The sequence below is a fragment of the Candida parapsilosis genome, contig 005569 (assembly GCF_000182765.1).
Source record: "Candida parapsilosis strain CDC317 annotated contig 005569".
Lineage (NCBI taxonomy): Eukaryota > Fungi > Ascomycota > Pichiomycetes > Serinales > Debaryomycetaceae > Lodderomyces > Lodderomyces parapsilosis.
In genome coordinates, this window is record NW_023503278.1 from 787,938 (window position 1) to 808,857 (window position 20,920).

The window sequence follows — 20,920 nt, forward strand, 5'->3', positions numbered from 1 at the left end:
CTAGCAAATACAAGCCTACTACAAATACATATATTACATCGTTAAATACTTTTCGGTCAAATACCGTGCCATTTGCGAATTGCCATTGATACTGTAAATCAAAGACAAGTTGTACGCTGCCTCCCATTTCAAATCAAAATCATCATCAATATCTTTTTCTTCATCATCCAGGATTTGCAACACTTTGTTATAATGACCAACAGCAAGACTTGTCAATCCCAACATGTGAAACAACCTACCAAAATTATATTCAATCTCTTGCATCTCATAAATAGTTGTGTTTGTACAAAGTCTATTGGTTTTATACTCCAACAAGATGCTAATTCCTTGTAACAACTGGATATGTCTATTTGAGCTCAACCTTTGCATTGACCGATGAACATGTGCTAATCCTAAAACCAAACAAATCATTGAATCTTTGGTGAAATATTTGTACGCACGGTTAAGATAAAACACTAAGGAAGAATGACTTCCTTTTCCACCGAGTAAGTTTGCGTATATGTAGATCAAGTCAGGGTGTGCAGGGCCAAGTTCTATATTCCCAACATCGGCAGTGATGTTGGGCATACCCGACACAGGCTCTTGTTTGTAACATGAATCGTAAGCCTTAATTTGACGAAGAAAAAATTTTTGGTGGTTATAACAGGAGAATGTCTCTGCAAATGTTGCTCCTGAGGAGTAACAACAAAAGAATAAGCGACACATGTAAGGGGAAAATTGATTTTGAAGCAAAAAAGTCCTGATGTTGTGAAACACGGTGGTTGCGGCTTGTTCTTGCTTTATTCCAAACATGAGTTTCAACAATCTCAACATGGCATCTTTACTCTTGTCATGAACAAATATATTGACAGATAATGCAATATTGATGATATCATCAGCATATTCCGTATTGTTTTCATACTTGGACATGACTAATCCAAATTGGGCAAATATATCAAACCACTGGTCATAAGTTAATCCTCTAAATTCGGTTTTGGAAACCAAGGTTTGACGAGTAAATGTTTCCTCCAGGTTAAATCCTTCCAAAAGATTGTAAGCTCGTGCCAATTTTTCATCCAAATCAATATCTTTACGCGTACGGTATCGTATAATACCTTTGAACCGCTTCGACCTATCTTTAGGGAAAAAACTTTTGATACTGGTGAACATCTCAATCAATTGCGACGCCAATTGGATCCAAGCAGCTATAGCTACTCTATCGCCCAAGTTCATTGACTCTTGCAATCTTTCCATGCGACCATACTTTTCCAACACTTTTCTCTCGGCATTAGCTTCAATTTCTTCCTTCTCTTGCTCTGATAATTTTGCCTTCTTGGGCGTCTTTCTAATCTTGTTTCTAATCAACGAGAATCCTTCAGTCTTCCCCGGTTCATCAAGTGCCTTGTCCTTTCGCAAGTTCTTTTGGTTGGCCGCTTGTACTTCGTTGATTAACGATTCAGCCTGTATATCGTCTCCCAAATGGTACAATGTTTCAGCCAATGCCAATTTGAAATCCACATTATTCGGTGAATGGCTCAATAACTCTTCGTAAGCTTCCTTTGCCTCAGCATAGTCTGCAATTTCGAAATAACATTTTCCCAATAATGTCACTAAATCAAAACTTGAAACTAGCTCCTCATTACCAAATGCGCGAGTGAGAAATGTCAATGCTTCCTCATAGTATCCAAATTCTTGCAATTGCTTACCCGCTTCGAAATTCAAATCAGCAATTTCCGCCTGGTTGTCGTCAAGTAAATACTCAAAATGATGCATTGCTTCCTCCTTTTGGTTCAATCCCAAACGAAGTGTCCCTAATTTGAATCTTATGTCAATAGGAAGATCATAAGGTTTTGACTTGAAATCAGCTAAATCGCTGGATTTCAAATGGCTTAACTTTTTGAACCGCCTTTTTGAGTCAAATTCGGAATCGTCACTTTCATCCCACCATGTTTCATCCATTCTACCTTGAATCCACCTTGCTGCAAGCTTCAAAACATTTATTCCAAGTTTGAGAGATCGGTGTTGGACGTGCAATTCTAACAAAATATTCAACTCTGGCCAGTCAAATTTTGGGTATTGTTCTTCACTATCAGCATCAGGGTTGATATTTTGGTCCAAAATTCGCATATACAAGTTTATGGCATCATTCAAACGCTTCTGTTCCAGGTACACACCTGCTAAATATTTTATAATATTGGTGTCTTGTGGGTATAACTGACGTATTTTTTGAAAACCATCCAAGGCCTTACCAAATTGACGCTTTTCTTTGTAAAGAAGAGCCCTTTCGAGAATGAAATTTGCACTTCGTTTTGTGTCTGACGTGATGGCTCTGGTATAACAATAAATGGCTTGGTCGATATGGCCCAACTCGTTTGATAATTCTGCCACTTGTCCCCAGAAATCACTGTCCCAAGGATGTAAATTAGCAGCCAAGAGCCACGAACTACAGCATTCATCAAGCTTGCCTTGTGATTTGTAAATCTCTCCAATTGCCTTGTAAGCACTGAAATTCTTTGGATCCTTCTTAATGACATCAACGTATAACTGTTGAGCAACTTGCAAATCATTACGAACAAAAGCTTCATTTGCAAGAGACAAGTTCATTCGAACCTCAGGATCTAACTCACGATTATCGGCCCGCATCATACGCTTCCTGTAGTATGACTTGTTATTCTTTGACAATTTCTCCCTTCTGTTTCTGACTTTGAAATTGCTGGCCCCTTTAAGGGCGTCCTTGAAGTTGTAATCATCATTGTAGTCATCCTCGTCAGAAATCTCTTGAAAATCATCGTCCTCGTCATCCGACGGTATAAACAAAGGTTCTGCATCGTCATCGTCATCTCCATCATCATCATAATATTCATCTAGCTCACCTCCTTCTATTCCTAGGTCCGACATATCTAATTCAGTGAGTGCTTTGTCAATCTTTGCGTCATCCTCCAGATCACTGAAATGGTGCTGTAGACCGTCCTTGTTTTGGGAATAGTCGGTACTCGGTAGTTCTTGTTGCTGGGACATATTTGTAATGAGATTTAGTTTTGTAGACCCCGGTGAATATGTAGTTGCGATATTAAAAGAAAGTTTTGAAGCTTCACGAAGAAAGTGTATCTTCCATACCCTCATACATTGTGTATTGTAGGTTTTTATTTTGTTTATGTCTTATGTAAGGTGTTACGTAATGTATCTTTAGTAGCTCATAAAGGTTGGTATCTCAATGGAATGATCAACGAGTTGAGTTGTATACACTACTATGAGCTATATCAATGACCGGATACGGTATGCATCTACCTTTGCCCGAATGAGCTGGGCAGTTGAGTACTGTGGCTACTTTGTTATAGTCGTGTTACGTATTTTTACACGTCTAGTTCGACTTTGACGACATGCAAAATAACAAGCAAACACGCTTTGTCACATAACAAGGTCTTTTGAGTGAAGAGAGAGATACGGAAGATGAAAAGAACGATTGTTGTGCGATTTGGTGGTTGGGTGTTGAGATCATGTTATGCTTCGTAATTTTGTGCACTTTATAGATTCCTATACGAGGAACCAACCGTCGTACACTTGGTCATAACTTTTTGGAACATGGTACATGCTTGCTTCTTCGTATCACACGATATTTACTGATTATAAAGTTGAAAGCTAGTATACTTATTTGGTTCAATACTCAATACTTAGTACGGTTACTACTGTGATAGTGTCGTAAGTATACCTTTTGTGACACGGATTTTCTTGCGTCATTCTTTCTCTCTCTTTGTGCGTGTCTCTCCCTCTTTCTCTCTCCCTAACAGCACAACAATAACGATACAAACAACAATACAAAAAAATTATCACAAGAGAGAAAAACAACAACGCAATTGAACCATCATCTTTGCAATCATTTGATTAAAACTTTATAGAGAGATATTATACAAACAAATACACAGAGAACACTTTCAGATAGTGATATTCATTGAAAACAGTCACGGTATTGCAAAGCCCTCTATAGTCAATTGTCTAGTTCTTGAATCAAACAAAGAAGTAGAGCCACACACAGACACACCAATACTTTGCCGCCATTGTCACGGCATCCCTTTTACAAACAATAAGCAAATAAAAATAGAGTTGAACCCACACGAACCATGTCTGACCTTAGACGAATTGCTTTATCAAACACAAATATAAAAAGCATGGATGCGTCTCAGTTGCCACCACAACAGGCAAACTCAAACCCAGTACCGGGTCAAATGGGAAAGACTGATTCCGAGATCAATTTAACACGTCCAGAATTGTATGGCATGTACGAAGGCGATTCATTTGTTGATTTCAATAAAGACATTGATGATTCATCTTTACTTGATCTTGATGTGTTGAATGCTAAAAAGATCAAGGCAAATGATAAAACAGCTTCAGTGGCCACACAAGAGTCATCGAAATTGACATTGTATTCACTCCCATTACCTTTGAAATTGGTCATTTTGGCCACTTCTGCATATATATACAATCAAATCATTAGACACATCAACTACAACCATTTCAATGAAAATCAATTGGTCAATTATCCACTCACCATTACTCATATTTTTCTTTATGCGTTTGTTTCCAAATTTAAATTGGGAAATTATATCGATATACATGATGATCTTTTAATTGCCGGTGATGAAATCTTGGCGTTGACTTTGCAGGGACTTTTAATGGCTTCTTTGCATCCAATTTTGGACAAATTATTACCCAAATTTTTCTCCAAGCGATTATTGTCATCGAATCCCAATCCATCTTCTAAATCCAACGTTTCTAGTGATTTAATTAGATCGGGAATAACATTTTTGGGGATTAGTTATGCCATACGCAAAATAGAATGGAGCAGTTTTCTTCAAGTATCAATTATATGGTCATTAATCAATCCTGGCTTGTGGTTACTATTGGATGGAACAATTTCGGGGTTTTTAGCGTCACTTGTGGCATCTACTGTTGCTTGTGTAAGTATATATTCGCTGAATCACCAATTCATTAATGGTTATTCCAAAACCACCGATGATGTGATTGCATTATGGTTATGGGTTGGAAGTTTCTTCTTTTGTGGGATAATCATTTTTGGCAAACTTGGTAGAGGTTTGTTTACAAACAATTGATCGAAATTAGAGTCGTTTATAATTTTTTCAGTATTTTTACGTGTTCTTCTGTTAGACGGTAAATTCTCTAGTTGACGCTATTTCAAGTTGTCGTTGTTGCATCTGCTTTCCCTTCTCCTCTGCAACATTATCAACTAATTCTTCAAAGTCTGATTGCTTCACTAAACCACCAATTCTTTTCTCGTCTCTTCGTTGCAACCACGCTATGCCTACCACAACAAACACAGTAGCAACCGATGAGCTAATTAAAGCAATGGCACCATTCCGAAACCTAGGCGCTGTATCAGCGGCAAAGAACACAATCGACCACCAAGCATTCATGGTGTTGCCCAACATGTTCATCGAGCTGATCACAATTGCTCGCTCTTGTAAATCATCTGCACATACTATATTTGCCCAGCCAAACGAAACAGTTTGTGCGGCATAAGATACGCCGCTCAAGTATTGCGCAACAAACACCGACTCTTTTGCATATGGTTGGCATAACTGGATAATTGGTGAAATTAAAACCACTAATGCAATAGCTAAGGACACATGCCAGTATAATTTACCATTACCGACATTTCTTATGTAATATGCTGAAATAGCGGTTGCCAATACCCCCACAGCATAAATTCCCATGGGAAAATGGTTTCTATCCAGAACAGAATAATCATAATACTTTAACCATAACGCAAATACACTATTTGTAGCAAACGATTCATTGATTGCACCAACAAGCCACAACATACCAAACAAATACCAGTGCCACCTACCAAACACTCGCAATATCACATCCCATCCAAACTTGTAGTGTTTGGGTTTGACCAACCTCTTTAAAGCTATGGCGTGTTCTTCCTCGGTGAAATAAAATGGTTTACCAATATCAGGAGCATCTGGAAAGAATATGTAGCCAAATATAACTATGGGGAAACTGCAAATGAAATCCATAATAAACAATACTCTCCAACCAGCCAATCCGTGCCATCCATCCATGTTTGCATGTACCGAAGCTTGAATCACCCCTGAAAAAATCTGCCCCACTAGTCCACTTGAAGTGAATACAAATGTGCGTATAATCAAATCTCTAGCATTTGTATAGTACGATCCCAAAATCAAATGTACACCTCCAAATATACAACTTTCAAACATTGCTTGCACAAATCTAATAATACAAAGTTGATAGAAATGCGTCACCTTGTACGTAGCTAAAGTAAGTATTGACCATATACCAGCGCATATGGTTAACCAATATCGCGGCCTAATTTTCAACAAGATTAGATTATGAGGAATCATGGAAACAATGTAACCGACATAGAAAATAGTGTTGACTACATTGAAGTCGTTACCGGATAACCCCAAGTCTTCTTGCATACCGGAAACGTACGCATTGGCAACATTGGCTCGATCGAGATAGTTGACCCAGTATAATAAGCACACATAGGTGAGGACAAACACATCCAATTTGAATAAGTATCGACGTTCTTTTGAATCTGTGGGTGGTTTACCCCAAAGAGCGTTGCGCAATATAGTGAATTGTTTTAGTATAATGTATTTCATAGTTAGATACGTGTGGTTGAACTAGGTTCAATTCCTATGGGCCAAGATGTATGCTAGTTCCAACTGTTTTATACCCAAAAGCTTCATCGCGTGGGTGAATGCTTTCTTTTCCATTTCCATTTTTATCTAATCTTCGGTATCGAACGGTGCTTTATTATCCTATTTCAGGAAATAACCGCCATTTGAAACATGAGAAGGCGCCAGAGACAATAAAGTTGGTGTTTCCTTTAAGAGTTGGCGCAGTTTATCTTTCAAAAACAATAAAAGATTGTTTTTGTGCGGCAAAAAAATGTTCAGTTCAAAAGGTGTTTTGACCAAAATGTTGCATCCTTAGAGAAAACTTAACCTAAGTTTAAAAAGGCTTTTGGTTGCATGAATGTTTAGTTGGTGTTATTTACTATAAACTTAAGGCTAAAGTCATTTCATATGTGATCCGACAATATATAGATGATTACAAGAATGAAGTGTCTTGAAATGGGAGACACTGACCTGAGATCATGTATAAGGTATACACAACTGCATTCTTCTTCTCGATCGAAGTAAAATGTGGTAGAGCTGACATTGGCGCAATTTGTCGCATCTTTATTTAGTGCATGTTACAATGGTGAATGTGCATCTCTCTATTGAAAATGTCATACTATGCTCAGACAACATACCCCGCTTTTCCAATTACAATTCGCCGAAGAAGAAAAAACAGCTTTAGCACATAGTGTCTGTTTCACTCACAAACGGTGATCACTACTGCTAGCCTTGCAACTCTTAGCTTTTTATTTGAGATGTATTGAAGCACCACCAAAAATCTTTGGTGGCATTAGCTTTCCTCAATTTAGTACAGGATATGTGCGCTAAACCACAAATCTAAACTCAAGCAGTTAAGATCAGTAGTTTTACTAGTTTTTCACTATCAGCCTAATGAATTCAAAGCACTCTATGGAGTTGCAATCTCCTTACATACAAAGAGTCTCAACGATATTGATGTTGCAAAAAGTGTGTGAATCAACTTGGTAGCATCCTCGGTTTGAAATAAATTTTCCGTCAAATCATCAACCACTTTTACTCCACATTTTCGAAAGCAATTGCCACTAGCATCCCATCATGTCTGATCTATACAGCAAACTAGGTCCTCAAGGACGTGCTTTGATGAATAAATCACAATATCAAATACACAATTACAGCAATGATCCTAACAACCAACCACAAGACCTCGATTTTGTTATTAATGAATTGAGAAATCCCAAACCAACGACAACAGTGAATAGAGTGTTGGGGTATTTATACAACTATGTTCCATATATCAAACATGAAAGGAATTTAGGCATTGTTATTGCCAGTTTCTTAAATAGTCCAGTATGCTTTGGGGCTAACGTGCCCCCATTTGAAGAGAATTACTTGATTATCGAGGTGTTTAAATTGATCACCGACAAGAAATTGGAAGTATCTCAACCGACATTGCCAATCAAGGAATTCTACACAGTTATTAGAAAAGAATTAGAGAACTTTGTATGGTATAACCAGAGTGCAAATAGCTGGAAAGTGTTGCCCATAATATGTGGAATGATGTTGTCAAATTCACTTCGTAATGAGTTGTACACTGAGGCCAACTATTTCCAATACAGGTGGTTTTTTGATGAATGGGATGAAAAAATGAAAAAGTTGTTTATTCGTTGTTTGGAGTATAGTTTGACAAGTAGTCATTCGGAAGATATTGTATATCTTAGCGTCACAAGTTTGGCATTGGTTTATCAACGAGATGAAAGTGTAAAGAAATACACAAAACATATTAGTGATGGATTTATGGTTGGTGTCTTAATGGACATGATTTTCCTATCACCCAGGGTGTCAATCTTATCGTATCATCAGTTTTTTAAACTCAATCCTCAAGATGCCAATGTGAGTAATGATGTCAATAAGCAAATCTTGCAAAAACCAGTGATAAAGCATTTAAACAAGTTTTCGTTCCTACTTGCGGCGTATTTCTCCCAATTGAAATATACGCATCAGAATGAAGAATTGATTCTCACGAATTTGACCAAAATTGCTGATGGTAATAAATTGATTAATCACATGTGTGCAAATTCCATATTTAATACATTTACCAGTGCCAAGGAAAACAACCCTTTGTTTCAACTGTTTTGGTACTTTATGAAAAACTTGTTGTTTGCTGAAGTGATCATTTTCCAAGGGATTTTCACTCGTTTCCTAACTGGCAACAAGTCAAATTTCATTTGGTTTAATAATCGAGATTTGATTATTATGCAACGTGCTTATAGACAAATTGCATTGACTACATTACCAAGCTTGTATTATCTCAATTTCATTTTGATGTCTATTGGACAAGGAGGATTTGATAACTACAACTTTGTTTATTATCTCAGTGTTGAATTGGCATTATCCACGGGTCAACATTTTGAACAATTGGTGTTACGATTGTTTCTGGATTATAATGAGATTAACTTGTACCTGGATGTATTGGATCGCAACTATATAATGCAACTGAAGGTGTTGTTTGTATTGGGATTATGGGAAAACTATTTACAGCAGAAACCGATTCAAAATGAACATTATGCCACCAAGATTTACAATCTAGTGAGAGATTTGGCCAATGATGACAAATATACCAGTAACGATCTAATCGAAGCTAGTCACTCAGTATTGTTGTTTTATTTCGCCAATAGCAAAAATGTTGATCTTGCTGATTGCATTCAATATGTCAATTTACTAACCAGTCAATTCCCGCAACGATTATCATCTACTCAATTATGTATTGCTATTGAAACCATTGGCAAAAAAATCCTTTCCAACCCGCAACCATACCCAGAGAACTCCATATTCATCAACTCAGCTGATGAGTTTTTCCATTTCTTGGCTGATAAATGTGCACCAATCCCTCGCGGTGCACCAATAAAGCCAACTTCGCCACTGGATAACCCCAGTTTTGCATCAGCACAACCAATATCGGAAATTGAAGCTCATGCAACACTAAACACATTGGAACAAGATAACAAGATGGAAAATGATATCATTCATGAAAATAAGGCCAAGAAACCTAAAGATAAAGTTGTACGTGATCTATTACCTCGTTTCAAAAGGGAGTACAAGTTTGAAGATCGACTTGCCCCTGAAACTGTTCGTGAAGCTGCCGTTTTGGCATTAATTAATCTAGTTCCTTATTTCCCAACTTCGTTGTTTATTCCCTGGGTGGAACGGATATGGGATCTAATTGTGAAGAGTAATGTGCTGGAGGCGAATTATTTAACGGGTATGTTGTGGAAAGTAATGAGTGATAGTCTTGATTTGAATCGGGTTGAATTGGCAATGAGATGGTGGTATGAGGAGAAACAGTTGTCGGAGAGAAACTACATTGCTGCGAAAATGTAAAACATGTAGAATGGAACATGAGAAAGGGGAGTGTATTTAGATTTTATATTCACTTAACGTGATCTTCTAATGAGTGGGGTAGTTCAAGTTCCTATTGGAGTAGCTTCTCTTTAACTCCATCAAATCATGGGCGGCGCCAAAGTCTTTGTTATTGTTGTGGTTGTTGTTGTGGTTGCTGTTGTGGTTGTGGTTGTTGTGTAAATTGTTCGACATATCATACTTTATTGAATGCGATGATCCAGACGCTGATGCTGATGACGACAATGGAGTATATGGATTGGGCGGGATGACAATCAGTTGATGCTGATTATGGCTCATTTTTGATGCATTGTGTTGCTCTAGTATCGATTGTGATTTGTACTTGATAAATTTACAAATCTTGAGATACTTTAAATCCTCATCCAAGTTTTCATTATCCCAATCGATACTCTTGTAATAGCTGGCTCCTGATGAATGGTGGTTCCCGTGAACATCCTCATCATCATCCTCATCATCCGTATCGTCACCATTTTGCAGTTGTTGTTGTTGTTTTTGTTGATACTGTAAAATTTCCACTCTCAATTCATCCTTCATCAATTTATCAAACAAGATGTCTTCATTAGTCTTTTTGGAATTAACACCTGGTTTGTAATTGAGAAACACGGAAATAAACAAGTCAACCGAATTGGTGAGGAGGTTTACTGAGTCAGTGATATTGGCAACCAATTCATTCCTTTTTAAAAACTTCATTTGACAAATAAGCAAGTACAACATTTGCAAAACAATGGATTTCTTCAAATTGATAACTGTTAATGATAAACCATTCAACATGGGATTGAATGGTGACATTGGGATTTCTTTAATAATACGTTTGGCAGAACTAGGTTTAGCATTGGATCGTCTTCGTTTAACTGAAAAATCATTGATGACAAATCCATCTTCATCAACATCCAAGCCTAAACTTTCCATTACTATCGAGTTTGAATTGACTACTGGATCATTACGTTTTTCTTGTGATAAGCTAATGTGGTAAAAAATCAAATTGAAGTATTGCAACACTTCCAGAGCAATCACGGCAATTTCCTTGTAGTATACGAAATCCAATTCTTTATCAACGATGAAATTGAGATAGTTCATTGATCTAATCAAGACATAATGGAAATTTAGTTGGATCTTGATCAATTGTGAGGCGGTATATGTGTCAGGTATACCGGTTTGATAATAATGAATCATCACTTCTTGCTTCAAATGCTCTTGTGTCATATCGTGATATAAATTGTTGTGGGAAATGTTCAACAAGTTGGGTAGTCCCAAATCCAAATTGAATGGAACTAATGAAAACACTTTATTTTTTAACGATTGTCTCCAATCAGACAAGTTTTTGTCAATTGTCAAAAACTGATTGAAATTGTAGTTTAAATTACCATCATTTCCATCGCCATCATCCTCATTCAAAATCCAATCCAATCGGTGGTGATTATGAGCATTATTTGGATGTTCTTTTTCCTTCTTTTTCTTATCGAGCTTGAGATATTGATAATAATTTGGCGAAAAAGACGATGGAATTATGATATTCATCAAGTTTAAGAATTCAATGCTTGGTTTTAGTAATGTATTGAAAAGGTCATCATTGTCTTCAAGTAAGGACGACAATTTTTCCGGTGTCAATTGGAAATATCGATCAATAGTAACTGGATTAATCACGGTGGTGTTTAGACTTGGTTTAAACCCAAATTTCAAATTAAAGCATTTCAATAATACTTTAAAAGTCCAAAATATTTTGACCCTATTGCGACGCTGCAGTACATTCAATGACAAGTCATTGAAAAACAAGTTTTTTGAATTTAAATTGATACCCAATATTCCAATAAAGGCATTAATAAGTGAAGATAAAATTAACGATTTTTCTTTATTATTTGTAAGGAGTGAATAATAAAGTAACAACAAGTATGTCTGAAGTTGACTTATGGATATTTGGAACCCATTGAAATATGGCAATATATCATACAATGATTTCAATATCGACTTATCTCTGTTTACAGAGTAATGGGGATCAGAATGATTCAACAACAAATTCAAATTGATGGTGGGGTTGTTGATAAAAATCATGGCATAAGTTTGTATAATTGTCATCAAAAATCTATTGACAATTTGATAGTCACTAGTGTTTGATAAATTAAACCCATTGATGGTGGAATCATCGTATGTGAATATAAATGGATACATTGTATGGAAATCGTCATAGCTTTGAATAAACTCATTGTAGTCAAATATTGGGATGAAAATATTGTAATTTAAAAAATATTGAGTGATTTGTGCATCCAATTCCTTTTTAGATTTAAACACTTTTTTAAAATTGTTGATCAACTTGATGAACAAATCATACACGTCATGGGGTAATTCATTGACACCAGAATCGGGGGCACTAGGATTAGCTCCTGTTAAAGGATTGAAAACCAAATCCAAATCTTTATTATGAAACTGATTATTCTTTGCCTGTGCAGGGTCATACAAGTAATCGTTTGGGTCGTTCAATAGAAAATTGTGACTATTGGTTATTTTCAAAAATGGCATATGTAAATTGATCAACAAGTGGTTAAATTGTGATTCAAAGTTGAGATTGTCATTACCTATTATAATTCCTCTGTCATCAAGATTGAAAATTTGGTCAATGGGGTTATTAATCTGTACCGATTGATTTGTAGTTTGGAATAAAACTTTGTCATTGGTGGTTGTGGTGGTGGGGATACTAGCTGGTGAAGGTCCCTTTTGTGGTGAAACTGTCATACTTTTATTTACTCCATCCGAAACGTGTCCTCCGTGCTCTCGTAGAAGTCTAACTTCCTCTTCTAATGCTTTCACTTTTTTCTCAAGATTTTCCGTATATCCCTTGGGAAAAGCTCTTCTGGTTAATTTATCCGATGTCTTGCATTCCAAATCAGCTTTTTTACAATTTTGACAAGGTGATAATCCATCGCATTTGATCTTTTTAATACGGCATCGATCACAAGCTTGGGACACTCGTACCCCACTCGAAGTATTGATTAGTTTCAAATTGGGCGTGGGTGTGGAATGTACCTCGTTGTTGATAGCCATAGCTCTTTATGACAATGTGGGTGGGGTGTATATATAGTAGCAACGGATTTTTGATTGCCAGTGGCTGTTATGTAGTGCAACAGTACGACTTGTCTATTCCTTTTGTCTTGTTTTATTTTTAGTTGTTTTGTTTTGAGGAGAGAGAAATTTAAAAGAGGGTCGATAGTGGTGATATTTTTTTCCCCAGATTTCTGCCTCGGTTGAAAGGGAAAAAAAAAAAGTAACGCTACCAAATTCATACACTTCTTACTCTTGACTCCCAACTTCTCACAATATCTAAAAGCAAGAAGGCTCCAAATGGTGAAAAGTGGAACCTCTTGTATGGATAAATAAACAATAAGAATCAGTAAGTTAGCCGAAACAATCAATTGTATGATAGGTGCAAAGAAACACACCATATTCTAGTGCAAAAATAGAACGGATGTGTACTACTCTATATATAACGCATTCAAGAAAGACAACAGCGGAGCCATGAAGGTTCCTTTATAACAATAAAACAAGTCAAGATGGAAGTCACCTAGGTCCAGATACGCTCTGTAGGAAAGTAATGCAGCACAACCGTGGATAAATATCAAATCTCAAAGTCAAACTGATCTTAGTCCACTTGTGGAGCTCTAAAAGTCTCCCGAAGAATTCTACTAACCTTTATTGCTCTTTATTATCACCGCAAAGATCTCCAGACCCAAGCCTTAAAAATTGAGCAATAACGGCGTGCAATTAGCTGGCTTTCTATTATTGTTTAAAACTCCCAAAATAAAATTTCTCCAACAAAAGGCCTGGCTAGCTCAATCGGCTAGAGCATTCGACTCTTAAATAGAAGATATCGAAAGGTTGCGGGTTCGAGTCCCGCGTTGGGTTTTTATTTTTTCTTTTTTTCTTTTGGTTCATATATTAGTGTTGCCACTGTAAACATCGTATGCAGCTTACGGCACCTACTACCATCCATTTGAGTTAGGCAAAATACAAACTTGTTGTCATTAGGGGCACTCTTGTTGTAGGTTTTTATTTTTTGCAGCAATTTTGGCCAATATTGTTCGACAAAAAGTTGTAGTCAACAAAGGAGCTACAAAATGAACTAACAAGTGGGTTTGTATCTTCTTAGTACAAACGATATTCTAGTTTGGAGTCGTTTGTGATAGTGTAGAGTTGGATACTTTGCCGTCTGTCTTTGTCTCGGGAGCAGTGGTATTGGTTAGGAATGTTTTTGGTTACTTACGTAATTCATTACGTAACAGTAGAAGAACGCGTCTCAATGTTTTCTTGTTTTCTTTTTTTTGACAACAAAGAGACAAGCAATTCATCACACATAGACACACACACGAAGCTACGTTACTACATCATTTATATACCTCCTACGGAGCCATGGTACAGCCACGCAGGTCATTAACAACATCATCTACTATGGGCATGAGTAGTATTAGCAGTAGTAATAGCAATAGTAGTAGCTTACAATTTGACAAGCGAATCATTAGCACTATTAAACTGAATATATCTAACAAGGAGTTGATAACTAGATTGATGGAATTGCACGAAGAGTTATCTACTTTGGATGATGAGGAAGTTGATTTGATGTCACTAAAACTGGTAACTAAGGATCTTGTCGACAAGAGATTATTGAATCATCCAAGTATTGGGGTTCAAGCATTTACTTGTTGTTGCTTATCAGATATACTTAGACTCCATGCCCCCAATGCCCCCTACCCGGACGAACAATTGGCTTTCATCTTTGAATCCTTTTTCAAACAATTTTCACGAATCGCTACTTCCGGAAAATCAGAACGACCTCAATACTACTTGCAATACGTGTATTTATTGAAAAGATTAGCGGAAACTAAATCCACCATTTTGATTCTTGATCTTCATGATTCTCAAAAATTGATGAAATCATTATTTGATGCTTTTTATAATGTTGGTACCAAACAAAGTTTTCCCCGTGAGTTGGAAACATTGGTGACTGATATTTTATCAGAGGTTATTTCTGAATCTGAAGCCGTGCCTCTAGATATCATCAAAATAATATTGACTAAATTTGAAGTACACGGACCAAATAATCAGTTGCTTCTGGAAAACATTACCACACCTGAATTCAACTTTTCCCTATCTGTTTGCGAAAACAATGTTGATAGAATGTCAAGATTGGTGGCCCAATACTTTTCTGAGATTCTATACACAAACTCAAACAAGTTAGACCTTGATCAAGAAAATGAACCAGAGTTTCAAAAGAGAAGTGAGAATGAGTTTATCAAAGCTTTGGATGCTTTAAAAAAGATTCACCACTTGTCGGTGAAACTTTGGACATTTGTTCCTTCCATAATGTCATCAGTCATTTGTCTTATTGATGATGAATTGAATGCAAGTGACGAAAGAGTTCGTGCATTGGCTACGAGCACTATAGGGAAAATGTTGGGGGTAAAATTGTACAGCTCAACAGTTCCATTGCACAAGGTCAACTTTTTTGTCGTTCACCGCACGATTTGGCTGAATTGGTTGAAAAAGAGTAACGATATATCGCATTATGTTCGTACTATCTGGGTAAATCTTATTCCCGACATTTTAACCAACAATCCATACCTTACAAACGACGTGAGTCGTGTTATTGCTGATGAATTCCAAAAGTGCTTAGTGGATACTGATCACAGAGTTAGAGATGCTGCTTGCACTTCCCTTAGCAAGATACCATACGACATGTTCATCACCAAAGTTGCCAATAAAGGAATTTTACAAACTATGTCACAACTAATCAGAGAAAAACACAAGAGTATCAGATCTACATCCATTCGGGTTTTGAGTTCAATATACTACAGCCATGCCCAACACGTCGTGAATCGTGATGAATTCCAACTAGACCAGGATCTCAAGAAATTGATCGAGGAGATTCCTAATCAAATTTTATCATTGATCTACATCAATGACAAAAATATCACTGCCCTAGTTGATGAGTCATTATTTGAAAAGCTAGTTCCCATTTCTGAGTCAAACACAATTAAGCGAGTGGAAAATTTGGTTAGGTTTTACTCCGTTTTGAATGAAAAGAGCAAAGAAGCTTTCACGGCCATTATCAAAAGACAACATCAAATTGCAAGTGTGATTGATAATTTTTTAATCATCGCCGACGAATGCAACAAGGTAAACTCATTTGACAAGGAGAATAATCCTCCGTCGACAGATTTGCTTAAATCAAATTTGGCAAAATTGGAAAAGATTTTGAATTGGCTTTGCGTATCATTCCCTGACGACAACAACACTTATTCATGTTTGGAAAGGTTATTCAAACTCAACAGGGCCAGATTTTACCACTTGATAAGAACATGCATCTCTTCAGAATCTGACTTAAACACTATCAACCGAGCATTCAAAGAGTTGTTAAACAAGCTTGCAGACCCAAAAAATTTGAAGTGCGATGACAATGTTACTGTAACTCCAGCTGATATGGTTTACAATGCAAAATTATTGGTATTGAGAGGCTCACCTTCATTGTTTAACAGATCCAATGTTGAGCAGCTTATTTCTTATTCAAAACTGACGCAGCATGAATTCAAAGCGCCAGCCAACGACTTGCTTGAGCAAATGTCAAACACCACACCTGAAGTGTTTAAGCATCATGTAAGAGCGTTGGTCGAATTGTGCATGGACGAGAATGAAGCAAACATATCAGCACGCCTCAAAACCATATATCACTTTGTTAAAAAGTTTCCAGAATCATTCCCAGGCGAGATTCTGTTCACCGAACTGTTGACAAAATTAGCAATCGATGGATTTCCAGAAGAAGCTAGGTATTCTGTGAAATTGCTCAGCTTCAGTGATCGAAAAGAAGTTTGCTACCACGATATCATCGGCAAGGTGTACCCATTAGACATTACCGATGATCACTTTGGCGCCCATTTAAGCAGTATTGCAGAACTTCTCTTGGTTGATAAATTTTCCGTTAGTGACAAAGAGTCAGTAATTACAGAGTACTTGATAAAGAATGTATTACTTGAAAACACAGCCAAGGATGATCAACAAACATACAAACTTTTGGCAATTCGCTACTTTGTCAATTCTTTGAGAAGCTACATTGATGATCCTGAGACAGCTAAGGAGAAAGCGGCTCCAGTTATCAAGTTGTTCCTTTCAATAATTGGGAATGAGGGAGAAATCGTCAAGGAGTCTGATGAAACTTGGCCAACACCAGAGACTTACAAAGCGAAATTAAGATTAACTGCAGGAGTGTATTTATTGAAAATGGCAAAATTTCCAATATATAACGAGGTCATTTCATCATCGACAATGAGAAAGCTATGCTTCCTTTTAAACGATGGGGAACCCTCAGTGAGATCCCAATTCTCAAAGAAATTGAGACAATATCTTGCCACCGAATCGATTTCGGAAAAGTATCTTTCCTTGGTCTTTTTTACTGCTGTTGAGAGTGAGAACACACTTAAAACAGAAAACACTTTGTGGGTAAAATCTATGTTCAAAAGATTGGAAACAACAAAGAACTTAAAGTTTGAAAAATCGTTAGTCAGGCTCATCCACAATATCACTCACCATGAAAAATTTGTTTCCATATTGAGTAACGGTGAAGATGATTCAGCAACTGGGGAGGATGGAAAGATGCTTCAAGCGTATTTGTTCGCATCTCATTTTCTCACTTACTACGTCCAACTAATAGGAAAAGCCGAAAACATATCTTTGCTTTATTACTTGGCCAGTAGAGTCAAGCAACATCGGGATGCGACCATTCCAAGCGAAGATTACGAAACACTGAATAAACCACAAGAAGTGCTCAACTTGTATCGAATCGCCGAGTTGGCACAATTGGTTTTAAAGACATACAGCGACTGTAAAGTCTGGCCCATTCAAACTTGGACTGAGAAATTCAAGTTACCTCAGGATATTTATTCTCCTATGGCTAGCGCTGCTGAAGCTCAATCTGTTGTGTCTCAAATTTATATACCTGATGGAATTCAAGGCCAATTAGTGAGCCTGATAAAAAAGGATGTTTTCGACACGAAAAGGAAACAAAATGACAATGGTGTTACAGCCAATGCACCTCTGAAACGTGCAAAGCCTGTGTCAAACACCGTCAAACGTGGCACGAGCAAAAAGAGTTCGCGAAGAATTGAAAAACCTAGTAAAAATGTTATTGAGCCCACGAGAAGAAGCAGTAGAGTCAGAATTAAAATAGATTACAAAAAACAGGTTGCGTCAGAGGATGATCTGGAACCGGATTCAGGCACGGAATCGGAGAGCGATTTTGAGTAAAGAAAAGTCCATTTCTATAGTTTCTATTTAATCTCAATTTTCCATTTGTTTCAATCCTTGAATAGTACCTCTACTTTGCCATTCTTCACCCAAGAGTCTCAACCTTGCAGCTGCCGGAAATCTCTTACTAGCAACTGCATCAACAAAAACACCAGCCATAGTAAACATCAATTTCTTGCTTTGATTACCATATCGATTGGCAAAATCACCACCAGCTGCTTCCCACCAATTGGCCAACAACTCAAAATGGGTGTTTCTAATCAAATTCAAATCAGTATTTAACATTCTTGCCACAAACTGCCACGACGACGCGTTTGAATATATACCAATTTGAGCATTTGATTCATGTGTCATAACTGACCAAACTGTACAAATCCCACCAACTCGCTCATCGTATTTAACGTCATCTTCCCATTTATTGTCCTGGTTACGTTTCCACCCCATTCTTTTCCTGCCTTCTTCCGAGTCAATACTACAAGTATAGCCTAGTATGTAAGGGCATTTTTTGATAAATCTGGCAGTGAGAAAATATTCAAAATCGGGAAACTTTTCAAGCAAAAAGTAAGCCAATGTAGCTAAAGGTCTAGCAGCAAATGGTCTTACAATAACCTCAGTTTCAGCTTGATCAATGATGGCTTTTGCAATGAAATTAAGTATCCATTTGTATACGAGCTCATTTGACTGGGTGGCGACAACAAGATTGTAAACTTCCATACTCACAGTTCTGGTGTGCGACAATGAATTTGATAATTGACCAAATTTTGGGTTGATTTTACGTTTGTATTGATTTACTTGTTTTTTCAATTCTTTATTCCCATCCAAAGGAGCAACAACTTGAGTTTTAATGTCTTGGATATCTTGTTTGTACTTGAAAAATTGTTCTTCGATGGCTTTGAAGTTTGTAGTTGCTTGTTCTTGCTCCTTTTTAAGTTGTTCAGCACGCTGTTTTTCCGATTCAGCTTGCTCGGCTTTCAAACGTGCTGCCTCCTCACGTTTGCGCTGTTCTTCTTTTCGCCTCTTTTCTTCAGCTTCCCTTTGTTTGCGTTCAGCCTCGAGTCTTTCTTGTTCAGCTTTTTGACGTGCCTCTTCTTTTCGTCGACGTTCTTCTTCCTCCCTTTGTAAACGCTCTTGTTCTAAACGCTTTCTTCGAGCCTCTTCCTCTAATCTTCGCCTCTCAGCTTCTTGTGCCAACCGTATTCTGGTCTTCTCGTCCTGTATTACTTTCTCCACCTGCTGATTTTGTAGCTGTATTCGGGTGTTGAATTTGTCACTCAATAATTGAATGGTTGAATCGTATTGGTCTTGTATATGTTGAAATGAGGCTGCCCCGTCCGTTTGTTGTTTTGCCATCTCTCGAGCTTTATGTTTCATCCATTCATTGGTTTGTGCGTTTATGAGATTATACATTACATTAACATCATCTCGACTCGGTGGTTTGGTAACTCTAGGTCCAAGTGGCTCAATCGTGGCATCACACACTGGATATTTAACTAAAAGTTGTGTTGAAGCATATCCGCCAGGGTAGTCCAATTCATCAGGCAATGCAAATCTCATTTTAATTGCAATTGCAAAACTGTTTATGCTGTAGCACCTTCGTTTGATGAGTTGAGAAAAAGGTGTATTCTTTACTGAAAATATACACTCTCACAAAAACCCAAAATTTTTGGGATTTTCTGAAAATTTTTACATACACCAGGAGTTACCATAACCCATAGCACACCCCAAATGAACAGGTCGTTTGTACGTCAGCTTTCCCATTCGAGCATACTATGCAGACCAGGGTACTCCACAGTAAACCCAGTACATCATTTGGTCAAGGTTGAGAAATCGAAATTGAAACCTGGTTTGCAAAACTTGTTGTTGCCAGCAGATGATATCAGATCGGTAAAATTTAAACCTACGGAAATATGCCAGGATAGAGTTGCTGACTACTACAACAATACATTGCAATCAGACTTGCTTTTACACTTCTACGATCACGATGCAGAGGTCATTGAAGGGAACAAGAGAAGATCGTGGGGAACCGACTCTCCATACAAGGTCTACCGTTCATCAAGAAATCCTCGTGGTGGTACTAGATCTACTAAAAACAAATATCCCATAACCAGCAAGAATGTTCCTGAGATCAAAAGCGTGGTTGTGCATTCATATAACAAACATGCATTAGAGCATCCGTGGTTAAACATCTCCACCAGACTTCAGTTGTCAGTCATTACCAATGTCAAGGCAAAAAGAATCTTTAATAAATCAAACATTTTACCATGGAAAGTAAGAGTGGGTAGGCCCTGTGGTGGTAAAGTCGAACTTTTCGATAGAGATATGAATCAATTTATTAGTACATTGACTGAATTGGTGTTACCAAGAATTAGAGCTTTCAAAGGTATAAGATTCAGTTCAGGTGACAAGAATGGAAACGTCAGTTTCGGTCTCACTGCCGAAGATGTTCAGTTGTTTCCCGAGTTGGAAAATTTCCAAGAATTATTTCCCAATTTAAATGGTATTGATATCACGTTTAAAACAACTGCACAAGATGATTCACAAGCAAAGACGCTATTGAGCGCCTATGGGTTTCCTTTCTCTAAGGAGTAAAGTAG

General features: G+C 37.3%; 8 protein-coding genes and 1 non-coding gene across 9 annotated transcripts; 5 read left to right on the forward strand and 4 right to left on the reverse strand. All coding sequences in view use genetic code 12, as the record gives it.

Moving 5' to 3' along the window:
* Positions 1–33: 33 nt before the first annotated feature.
* On the reverse strand, positions 34–2,997 carry TFC4 (transcription factor TFIIIC subunit; the record flags this gene model as incomplete). Its single annotated transcript, XM_036812382.1, has 1 exon — positions 34–2,997. One exon carries the CDS (start codon positions 2,995–2,997, stop codon positions 34–36), a length of 2,964 nt encoding a protein of 987 aa, XP_036663495.1.
* Positions 2,998–4,097: 1,100 nt separating this feature from the next.
* Positions 4,098–5,087, forward strand: CPAR2_103520 (uncharacterized protein; the record flags this gene model as incomplete). The annotated part of the gene is made up of 1 exon (XM_036812383.1): positions 4,098–5,087. One exon carries the CDS (start codon positions 4,098–4,100, stop codon positions 5,085–5,087), a length of 990 nt encoding a protein of 329 aa, XP_036663496.1.
* Positions 5,088–5,138: 51 nt separating this feature from the next.
* Positions 5,139–6,626, reverse strand: CPAR2_103530 (uncharacterized protein; the record flags this gene model as incomplete). The annotated part of the gene is made up of 1 exon (XM_036812384.1): positions 5,139–6,626. One exon carries the CDS (start codon positions 6,624–6,626, stop codon positions 5,139–5,141), a length of 1,488 nt encoding a protein of 495 aa, XP_036663497.1.
* Positions 6,627–7,721: 1,095 nt separating this feature from the next.
* PEX8 (Pex8p) lies at positions 7,722–10,004 on the forward strand (the record flags this gene model as incomplete). Its single annotated transcript, XM_036812385.1, has 1 exon — positions 7,722–10,004. The coding sequence occupies one exon, from the start codon at positions 7,722–7,724 to the stop codon at positions 10,002–10,004; it is 2,283 nt and encodes a 760-aa protein (XP_036663498.1).
* A 66-nt stretch (positions 10,005–10,070) lies between these two features.
* Positions 10,071–13,079, reverse strand: ZCF16 (Zcf16p; the record flags this gene model as incomplete). The annotated part of the gene is made up of 1 exon (XM_036812386.1): positions 10,071–13,079. The coding sequence occupies one exon, from the start codon at positions 13,077–13,079 to the stop codon at positions 10,071–10,073; it is 3,009 nt and encodes a 1,002-aa protein (XP_036663499.1).
* A 774-nt stretch (positions 13,080–13,853) lies between these two features.
* On the forward strand, positions 13,854–13,937 carry CPAR2_it_cp_Lys(CUU)_32. The gene is given in 2 exon segments: positions 13,854–13,891; positions 13,902–13,937. It is a non-coding gene; the product is annotated as a tRNA-Lys (tRNA).
* Positions 13,938–14,441: 504 nt separating this feature from the next.
* Positions 14,442–18,326, forward strand: PDS5 (Pds5p; the record flags this gene model as incomplete). Its single annotated transcript, XM_036812387.1, has 1 exon — positions 14,442–18,326. The coding sequence occupies one exon, from the start codon at positions 14,442–14,444 to the stop codon at positions 18,324–18,326; it is 3,885 nt and encodes a 1,294-aa protein (XP_036663500.1).
* Positions 18,327–18,359: 33 nt separating this feature from the next.
* GLE1 (nucleoporin) lies at positions 18,360–19,880 on the reverse strand (the record flags this gene model as incomplete). Its single annotated transcript, XM_036812388.1, has 1 exon — positions 18,360–19,880. One exon carries the CDS (start codon positions 19,878–19,880, stop codon positions 18,360–18,362), a length of 1,521 nt encoding a protein of 506 aa, XP_036663501.1.
* A 171-nt stretch (positions 19,881–20,051) lies between these two features.
* CPAR2_103580 (mitochondrial 54S ribosomal protein uL5m) lies at positions 20,052–20,915 on the forward strand (the record flags this gene model as incomplete). The annotated part of the gene is made up of 1 exon (XM_036812390.1): positions 20,052–20,915. One exon carries the CDS (start codon positions 20,052–20,054, stop codon positions 20,913–20,915), a length of 864 nt encoding a protein of 287 aa, XP_036663502.1.
* Between the last annotated feature and the right edge of the window lie 5 nt (positions 20,916–20,920).